The sequence below is a fragment of the Mixophyes fleayi genome, chromosome 1 (genome assembly GCF_038048845.1).
Source record: "Mixophyes fleayi isolate aMixFle1 chromosome 1, aMixFle1.hap1, whole genome shotgun sequence".
Lineage (NCBI taxonomy): Eukaryota > Metazoa > Chordata > Amphibia > Anura > Limnodynastidae > Mixophyes > Mixophyes fleayi.
The window spans coordinates 153,638,059-153,648,996 of record NC_134402.1 but is presented as its reverse complement, the minus strand read 5'-3'; the positions used below and the strand labels follow the sequence as shown (position 1 = coordinate 153,648,996).

General features: G+C 38.8%; 1 protein-coding gene across 2 annotated transcripts in view; it reads right to left on the bottom strand.

The window, feature by feature from the left end:
• Positions 1-1,364: 1,364 nt before the first annotated feature.
• The window catches only part of GPRIN3 (GPRIN family member 3), an 87,263-nt gene continuing 77,689 nt past the window's right edge, over positions 1,365-10,938 (bottom strand). For both annotated transcript variants that reach the window (XM_075201767.1, XM_075201776.1), the window contains one exon: positions 1,365-5,819. In XM_075201767.1, the coding sequence (XP_075057868.1) occupies positions 3,505-5,724 (2,220 nt within the window). In that variant the 5' untranslated portion in view covers positions 5,725-5,819 and the 3' untranslated portion in view covers positions 1,365-3,504. The remainder of the gene's footprint in view (positions 5,820-10,938) is intronic.

The window sequence follows — 10,938 nt, the reverse complement described above, 5'->3', positions numbered from 1 at the left end:
TTCAATAGCTTCTGGATTAGTGTTTTATTACGTCACCATACATATAAATTAAATGTTTTTCAATTTTATGGATTTAAGATATTTATTCTTATAGCTTTAGGTAAATGTTTACACAAAACATCAACCAAGATTAACTCCATCTTTACTTGTTTCTATATCACACCTTTGAAACACTGAAAGTGACCTAAAAGGATATGTATAAAATTAAAAAAAAATATTCTATTAGCACATTTTTCAAATACTTTGCATCAAGAAGTGAAAATTTTGCGGGTTACAACACTTGAAATACTACAATCACACAGAGACTTACAGATTGTTTTCAAATACAAACCTCTTCAATGTTAGTATACATTAATTTTCGAAGACTGACATTATTTTATATTTCATCATGTAGAGGAAACACATTTATAATGGATCATGAAATACGCTGAGATTCAAATCAATGCATATATATTTACATTGAACTTTTTTATATTGCTTTTACAAAAGTGTAAGAGAAAGCATAATCAAATAAAACAGGAATAAAAATGTGTTACCCATAAAAAGGAAAAAAGACCATCTTTGCTATTCAATATGAAGAACTTAGTGGCAAATAGTAAAATATGAGAACATAACAAATCGCTTTGCACTGTTAAATTAAAATTATGGAATTATGGGTAAAATGCACAATTTTACCCAGCATGCATTTGGGCAACACAGCACTGCAGTGTTAGGCATGTCCTAGGATTAGCTTGGATTGACAATTCAGTCATTTTGATTTATTCTCCTGTGCTCACGCAGGAATATCCTTAAAACCTGCAGTTGGATGTGTCTTAGAGAAAGAAGGGTTAGGAACATATATTGCCCCTGATTACTGGTACATTGGATAGTGCCACCAATAGCTGTTCAACACCCGCTTGCTATGTTATCACACATATATACTCTCATGCTTGACAGGTGGAGCGTGAAGAAAGTTCAGTTTGAGAATGAGCAGATTCAACTTTCAGAGCTTGATATTATGAGCTGTGAGAAAGAGATCATTGACAAACATGTCCTGATTCACTTCTAGAAGCTAATTTAATACAATTACAAGTAGGAACAATATAGAAAGTAATTTGAAATGTAAATATTAAAAATAAAAGCAAAGAGAAATGGATAATTTAGTAGGCTTTGAGGTTTGAGGTTGAGATGTCATCCGAAGTGTTTTTGGCTGTGTAACTGAAACTGTTCTTGCAAGTACTTTTGGAATGCTTCATTGCCTACATACTGTAGCTTGGTGTGCTAATTGCTATCACTGTAGATATGTATATATATATATATATATATATATGCTGAACGTTTTGGATGCTATTTTTCGATACATTTAGCTTACTAAATGTTGGCTGGAAAATAGAACACTTTCTAGTTGGATTATGCATCTTCTGTTTGATACTCTGTAAAGGGAATCATTGCCAATAGTATATTTTTAACACTATTTTAACTACTCATTTCTTAAACATTGTCTTCAGATGATAATAAGTTTATTTGTTTTTACATTTTCAGCTGCTGTTTAGTAGACCTTTCTCCTTAAGTACTGCAGTTGTCAGCAAGCTACAAACTTATACCTTTTATATACAATTAAGACCTCATTTAGAGTCGGACGCAAAGTCTGTTTTAGACGCAAGTGTCCAAGATGCAGGTGCTTGGTGCTTTCTGCACATGCATGAGTGTTTTTTTGTTGGATGCGCCTGAAACGGACTTTGCGTCTGACTCTAAATGAGGTCCGTACTGCTTATTCCTTGTTTACCCATGCTGTGATGCAAGGTGTGCAAATGCTATTTCATTAGCCTGCAGGGACAATACTACCTACTCTTTCTTGTAGCACACTAATACTGGACAGCATTATTTTAGCACCGTGCTTTAAAGGTGAGCTACGGCCCACCCCTTCTAACTCCAAATCTGTCACATCTAATAGATTTGATCCCATGCAGGGCAATATGGTTTTGCCAAGGCGCAAAATTGCACCTTCTAGCTGGATATTCTCCTAACCCTGAATGAGGCCCTGTGTGCAGGTAAACCAGAAGAGCAGGAACAGGTATCATTAATTCCTAAGGTAAACTGTTCTCCTCATTGACACTAGAATACACATTAAAATCCAAAATGCTGAAAAAACAACACAGTGGTCTTTCAGCACATTGTATTTTACTATCTGTTTAAGTATGAGATGGAGAGTTTTTGTATTAGGAATGATGAATCCTTGTGACGGCTCTTTATTTCCTCTTGGTTACATGAACTTTTAAAACAAAAATGAAATAAAATGACTTGAAAATCATGTTGTTAACAATTGGAGTAGGCTATATGAGTTAAATAATGTGCAATATAGGAATTTACATAAACTACACTACTTAATATTCAACTAACCAAATCATCTAAAATGTTTGCACCTATATATTCCATTCTTTCTTTCTTTATGCTATTGATGAACTGAAATGTATTTCTCTATCAGTTATTCATATTCTCCAAGCCCTTTCACCATGGACACCCAGTTTCAAAGATCACTTCCTAATTTGTGTTTAAAAATATGTATCTTGTAATGCTTATTTTCTCATGATGCAAACAAATGAGTAGAATTAGTAGTAGCATGTGCCTTCTGCTTTTCTTCAATATTTTGGACTAAAAATTGTGTGTCTTAGTGGATAAAGTAAGCTTTATCTGAGAGGAGAGTCTATGCTTTCACTTCTGATAACATGGAAGCCCTAATTTCCCCAAATGATGGCTACAAAAACATATTTACCTACAGTATGGCTGGACCATGCATAATAAACATATATTACTGAATTATTATAATCACACTGGATGGTGTATGTGATTGCTGGAGCAGTATCATTAAGACGCTAATTTTTTCCAGCATATTTGACATACCACCGGCCGTATATAACGGAAAATATTGTGGTCAATGAGCTATTACTACTGGCGCTACATGCGTCACTCTGCTCACTGTGTTAAGTTCCCATTGTCCCCGATAAAGCAGGTGCTGTTACATATCTAGGTTAAGGAGTTTACATTGGTAGAGTGGAAGATAATTATGTTGTTTTGTTTAAAATGTATTGGTCTAATATACAACAAGTCATTGTCACTCATTCTTGTAGCATAAACGTCAGAGTACAAAATAAAAAGGCTGATGTGATAAAGGCGTCTCTGGCACTGTATTTAATGGCATACTTATTAACATTTCAGGAACTAAGTAACTTCAGCATAAACTTGGTTCTTTGTTTATAGTGATGAAAATATAAATTCAACACTTACAAAACTGGTATCAAATGTTGGTCCTGTAAAGACATGTTAGTTTATTTAATATTGTCCACCCAGCCAAGAAATGTAAAACCAGAATAAAGTGATATTGCATTATAAAATAGTGATGTGACAATCACCCTAAACCCTGTACAGTAATTAAAGATTACCCACAACATTCTTAAGTGCAAAAAACATTTTTGTCTACTAATTGAGGTGGCAATGGATGGAAATGTTTCACAAATGTACAGAAAGTCACTCTAACACAGCAGAAGGAGGAGGATGGCCACAGCAGTTGGGCCGTCTGAAATTCCTAAGTATGGTTTGAAATACTCTGTGCTGTCTTCTTTTGTGCTTTTTTCCTGAATTTTCAGAACAAATCGATTTACGGTTTTGCTTTAATTGAGCCCTAATCATTTTCTCGTGTTCTCTGATTTGTCTTTGTAAATGGTTCTGTATTGCAATCCCTAATGCTTCAGGGTCCATAGCAGCTCCATAGACTTCCCATGTCATTCCCTGTTCATCCCATACCACATCCTTCACACTTTTAGCTGGCTGTTTTGCGTGGGATTTTGCCTCTGCGCTTGAACCTGGGCTTGATTTTTTTCCATGTGACTTTGAAGGTTCGGAGGTCGGTAGAGTGACCAGAATCGGTTCCTTTTTCTCCTCCCTAGCTTTCCTTAAACGTGGTGTGAGCTGCACTGCACCCTGATGCAAGTCTGATGCAGGTCTGGTTTGCAAACTTAGACTGCTTGACCTTTTGCCATGCTCACCTTCATCTTGTTCCTTTCTAACTAATACTTCAAGTATTTCCTCTACCTGACCTCCAGTAGCCCCAATACTGCTGTTGACTTGAACTTCGACATGAAGCGGCGTTGGCCTTTCCTCCTTCTTTGGCTTTTTTATATCTGTGGTGATAATAGCCTGGGTGGAACCCTGTTCATTTGTAATTTTAAAATGAAAAGGTTTGCGATCAGAGCTACCTTCCCCAGGAACACTAAGCGTGTCTGTCTGTTCACTGTCCTGACGGATATTATGCAACTGGATGTTTTCTACTCCACTTAAATGGTGCAGTCTAGCTTTGCTGCCCATTTCATGAGCTGCTCTAAATTGCGCCTGCTCGTTAAACATGTCCTTTGTTCTCTGGCAAGCTTTGGGTTGACTATTGTCTATGTTGATTTGGTAAACAGGTTTCACATTCATTAAAATTGGAGAAGCATTAGCCTTTTGCATCTGTGGCATTGGGTAGCTTTCTCTGAGACACAACCCTTGTCCATCTATCTCACTTCTATATAAAACCTGTGAATTTCTTGCTAGTTCTGGGTGCTGAAATGGAGACCGTACCATATCTGGAGGACTTTTATTGTGCAGCTGGATAGGCTGTGGGCCCATTGCATCAACTGGTTGAAAACATACTTTTGGAGTCAAGTGGTTTTGAGAGAGCTGTGAATGCAATGCAAAATTAGCACGGTCCATCTGTGGGTTTCCAGGGTTACCCTGATAAATGATACACACTTGTTCCTGTCTTTCCTTAATGACTGGAGAGTTGGCTTTTAGAAATGCAGCCAATATACTCGGGCTAGTGGAAACAGACTTGTTCTCTACATTTGCTACCGCTTGTACTTCAGCATCTTGCTTTGCCCAGCTTTCTAGTTGTGATGTCATCGTACCCATTTCCTTAAACTTGCATACTACCTGCAATTCCAGCACTTCATCATTGCCGTTTGTATTTACCTCTTCAACTAGGCTAAACTGTGCATGTTGTTCAGGAGAAAGGACAATTTTAAGATCCTGTATCTTTGCTTCTTCTTGTATAGGAGCGGAGTTAAGATTTGATTCTATTTGTGTGTTCTCTCTCTCTGTTTCTTGGCTAACAAAAGAAATATCTCCATTGTTGCCACTATCTAGCATTTTAGTGTCCATGTTTGGTGGCATTTCAGATAACTGTGTGCTTGTTGTACTGGTCTCTAACTTCAACTCTACTTTGTCATCTGTTGCTACTTGTACTACAGTTCTGCATTTTGGCAAGCTGCTCTCCTCTGTTGCTGGTTTCTCACTCGGCAAAGTTAATAGTGTTACATTAGACGAATCTATGATTGTAGGTGACTGTACCACATTGTTGGTAGTGGAGCTATGTTGAATAGGGTCTTGTATCTCTTTCTTTGTTGAATGATCTACACCTATAGGAGGTACGATTTCTGACTGGCTACAAGTCCTAAATGAAGACATTGTTTTGTTGGTTTCCTGCGTTTCAAGTTCACATATATTTTCATTATCAGACCTTTTTGTGGATTGATTGCAATTTAGGTCAGGTAAAGCTACACTTGTGATTTGTGTGGCATTTCCGTTATTGATGGATGCTGCCCCTTTAAGATGGTGAGTAGCTGTCAAGGACGTATCATATGCAGGACATTCTTCTTCTGCTGATGTAGGTGATGTCTTATCAGATCCCGAAGGATCTGGCACAGTCCCCATGGAATCTATTTTCTTTGGCTACAACTCTAGGACGGATTCAGTTGCACAAAGCAATCGATTTTACAGATCAAAGATGATCTTTTAAGTTCTCAGATCTATACAAAACAAGAAAAAAAAATAAAAAGGTTACAATCACAAAACATTAAAAATATAATAGAAATGGTTATGATAAATCATATATTTCAACAAAGATAATTAAGATGACCCTAATTCCTCAATAATAATGCTAAACTGTCTACTGTAGGGTTTTACTGATAAACTGCTATGTAGTTATTATAATAATTAAGTAATGTAAAAACTTTAGGTAGTATAGGTAATTTATGGTGCACAGACCATGGCAAAAGTGTCATCTAGCTGTGTTTAAGCTTGTCATAGCTTTGACTTATTTCTATGCATTTTACAATGTGCATAAAATTGTCTGGTGATCATTGTCCCTCTGCACATGGACAGTACACAGTTCCCAGGTGTTTTATGTCTAAACACTGCCTACTTGGCACACATTGCCCATCTACCTTATTGAATCACCATTATCCTAGTATGGAAGTTTCCTGCTTATATCATTATTACTATAAAAAGGGTTATTTATTTTTGGACAGCTCCTGCTATTTATGCACAAGATACAATCCCTAGGAAGGGTTGAATCTACTAGTACCAACACCTACCACCTCTTCAGATTGTCAGTGCTGTAACACCAGTGGCTGCATTCTGGTAATAGGGGGTGCCAGGAGGGGTGATTTAATCATCATCAATATTTATTTATATAGCGCCAGCAGATTCTGTAGCGCTTTACAATTGAGAACAAATAGTAATAAAACAATACTGGGTAATACATACATACATACAGAGAGGTAAGAGGGAACTACTCGCAAGCTTGCAATCTATGGGACAAATTAATGAAGGGGTAGGTGAGTTAAGAAGCATGGGTTATTAGTGGACAGCACCTTTACACAACTCTCGGACGTAAGGGGAGATAAGTGATGTGTCAATGTTCCCTTTAAGCTTGGCACACTATTATTATTATTATTATTATTATCGTAGATTTGTAAGGAACCACAGTGCTCCACAGCGCCGTAGGAAAACAGTACATACATAAAACAGGCATATACATGGTAGACAAAACAAATGCAGACATGAAAACAAAGGGTATGAAGGACCCTGCTCATTAGAGAGCTTACATTCTAAGGGAAAGAGGGCACAGGTGAAACAAGAGGAGTAAATGTGTTTCAGAGTGGTGATTAGGATAGTTGTGAGGGTGCATTAGTGTGAATAGTGTTCTCGAGGTCACCTATAAAAAAGAGATGGGTTTTCAAAGAGCATCCAAAAATTTGAAGGCTGTGGGAAAGTCTGATTGAGCGTGGTAGGGAATTCCATAAGTGGGGAGCAGCACAGGAGAAGTATTGTAGGTGGGAGTGAGAGGTGGATACCAAAGATGACAAGGCGCCGGTCAGTGGTAGATCTAAGAGGGCGGGAGGGAGAGTATTTTGATATGAGATTTGAGATGTATGAAGCAGTGTTGTTGTTGAGGGCTTTGTAGGTAAGGGTGAGTAATTTGAATTTGATTCTGTAGGACACAGGGAACCAGTGTAGGGATATGCAAAGTGGTGCAGCAGATGTGGAGCAGTAAGAGAGGAAGATCAGTCTTGCAGCAGCATTTAGGATGGATTGAAGTGTGGATATATGGGTGTCAGGAATGCCAGATAGCAGGAGCTTGCAATAGTAAAGACGGGAGATGATGAGAGAATGGATAAGAGTTTTGGTAGCATGTTGAGTAAGAAAAGGGCGTATTCTGGCAATGTTTTTAAGGTGGAGTCAACAGGACTGGGAGATAGTCTGGATGTGAGGAATAAAGCAGAGGGCGGAGTCAAGTGTGACACCAAAGCAGCAGGCTAAGGAGACTGTGCAAATTGTGGTGTTGTTGCAGTGATAGAGATCTGAGGACAGGTGGTGACAGGCAGGAGGGAAGATAATAAGCTCTGTTTTGGATATGTTGAGCTTTAGGCAGCGTTGGGACATCCATGTGGAGAAAGCAGAAAGACAGTTGGTTACACAAGATAGTACAGAAGGAGAGAGGTCAGGGGTAGAGATATAGATTTGGGTGTCATCAGCGTAGAGGTGGTATTGGAGGCCGAATGAGCGAATTAGTGCCCCAAGAGGTGTACAATTAAAAAAATAAAGGGCCAAGAAAAGAGCCTTGTGGGACCCCAACAGATAGTGGGAGTGGAGGGGGGGGATGTGCCAGAGGTAGAAACACTAAAGGTGCTGTTCGATAGGTAGGAAGTGAACCAGGAAATAACTGTGTCACGAAGGCCAATGGAGTGAAGTGTGTGTAGTAAAAGAGGGTGATTAACAGTATCAAAAGCAGCAGAGAGGTCCTGGAGAATGAGTATGGAGAAATTACCATTAGATTTTGCAGTAAGTAGATCATTGGTCACTTTTTTGAGAGTAGTTTCAGTGGAATGTTGGGGCTGGAAGCCTGATTGCAGAGTCGGGTCATAGTCGAGTCGAGAATGGAATGAGAGGAGAGAAAGTGAGACAAGCGTTTGTACACTAATCGCTCAAGCAGTTTAGAGGCAAAGGGGAGGAGAGAAATAGGGCGGTAGTTGGAGAGAGGCTGGATCGAGAGATGAAATGAAATTTCACTACAAATGAAAGTTAAAACAATAAAGGATTGTAATGAGAATCTGCTGTTCAGTGCAACCCAGTACAATAGATTTTCCTAAGCAGCTCAACTGTCAATACTTCTTACTCTAAGATTGCTAAACTTAGATTACATAGTGTGATGTATTTCATTCAACTATCAAGCATGTGTGTATCAAACTCTTACTTAAATTCCTACTGAGCGTAACCTGTGTTTGTTTTAAAAGAAATGTATTCTGGCTTTACACACACCCAAATTCATCAAGGCACGGATCTCAATATACGTGTGCTGTTGAATTCGGGTGCAGGTTTGCTGTGCTCTAATACACTGCAGGATACGTCCAAAGCTTAGGTGAATTAAAAATTTGCAAACAATTGCACAGAAAAATAAACATATATAATTAATGCCACCAGTTAAAAGTAAAGGCATTAATGATCAAACAGTCAGAAATCTCTCATGAAATACATTTATTAGTACACTATATGGACAAAAGTATTTGTCTACTTCTGTTAATTATTGAATTGAGGTGTTTCAATCAGACACGTTTCCAGAGGTGTATAAAATCAAGCACCTAGCCATGCAGTCTCCATTTGCAAACATTTGTGATAGAAAATGGGTCATTCTGAAGAGCTCAGTGACTTCAAGCCTGGTACTGTGATAGGATGCCATCTTTACAATAAGACAGTTCCTGAAAATTCATCCCTGCCGGATATTCCATAGTCAACTGTAAGTGATATTATTAAAAAGTGGAAGCATTTAGGGATAACAGCAACTCAGCCACAAAGCGGAAGACCACGTAAAATCAGAGAGTGGGGTCAAGGACTGCTAAGGCGCATGGTGTGTAAAAGTCGCCAACGCTCTCATTCCATAGCTGAAGAGTTCCAAACATCCACTGGCATTAATGTAAGCACAAAAACTGTGTGACGGGAGCTTAATAGAATGGGTTTCCATGGCAAAGCAGCTGTATGCAAACCTAATATCACCAAGACTAATGCCAAGTGTTGGATGTAGTGGTGTAAAAAGCTGGACTGTGGAGCAATGGAAATGCGTTCTGTGGATTGATGAATCACACTTCTCTGTTTGGCAGTCAGATTGGCGGGTCTTGGTTTGGTGGATGCTGGGAGATCATTACCTGCCTGATTGCATTATGCCAACTGTGAAGTTTAGTGGGTAAGGCATAATGGTATGGGGCTGTTTTTCAGGGTCTAGACTAGGCCCCTTATTTCCAGTGAAGGGCAATATTAATGCTTCAGCATACCAAGTCATGTTGGATAATACTATGCAATACGAAGGCCATTTTATATTCCAACATGACTGTGCCCCAGTGCACAAAGCAAGGACTACAAAGACATGGTTTGATGAGTTCTGTGTGGAGGAACTTGACTGTTCCGCACAGAGCCCTGACTTCAACCCCATTGAACACCTTTGGGATGAAGTGGAACAGAGATTGCGAGCCAGGCCGTCTTCTCCAACATCAATGCCTGACCTCATAAATGCTCTACAGAATGAATGGACACAAATTTCCACAGAAACACTCCAACATCTTATGGAAAGCCTTCAAAAAAGAGTGGAAGCTGTTATCGCTGCATATGGGAGACCAACTCTCACATTAAAGCATATGTATTTGAATACAATGTCACTGTTGACGTAATGGTCAAGCGTCCGAATATTTTGTCCATATAGTGTATGCTGTTAATGTCTACTAAACATAAAATACCTTTTTACGGTTGCTCCTGATTGCAAACACGTGTTATAGCATGCATACGAGAATGTCATTAATACTGCTCAAGACTTAGACTAGCCCTGTAGCTGGAGCAAGAGATACGGCAGAAAAACAAGGAACTTTCAGATGCTCAGAGCTTGATTGTACATTAATTAAACACCCCTTCCACTCCCTGAAATCGTATCCTTTGCGTTCGAAGATGGAGCGGCAGGGCAGCGTTTACTGGCATATGTCTTGGATCTACGCATACACAGAGTGATTTTGCTTGCAATACACTCAAAATCGACAGATATGTGCCTTGATGAATCAGTCATATTATAGAAATCTGCAAAAAAGGTGTTAAAATTATCCTTTTCTGTCGCAGTCCCACTTTGTCCAGTCACTCCCCTTTTACTTTATTGAAATATGAGAGGCCACATCTGTCATAACCAATTTTCCATGAGTATTCACAAGTAATGAGCAAAAATTTCAAATCTGTACTGTAGAATATTTGTCTCACTCCACATTTGGGTGCACAATTTTATTTTTCCCTCAAAAATTGGCCTTAAATGACCTGCTCAGAACAGCCCCGATCATAGTTGTTCTGCTCAGTTCTTTACCCCAAATACACAACAGAGCAGAATGAGTTGACACTTTTGTTGCTCCAAGCTCTATGCAGATTATAGATTCAGCAAAATGCAGAATTTACAAATACAGAGCAGAATGCCATTTCGCAAAAACAGCCGTTTCCACCAAAAATTCCACCACAATAACATCTCTAGTGTTCACAAACACAGTCACATACCTCCCAACTGTACCAGATTGGGGGGTAAATGTATTAAGATGCAATTCTGATTTTCCAGTGATGTTCTCG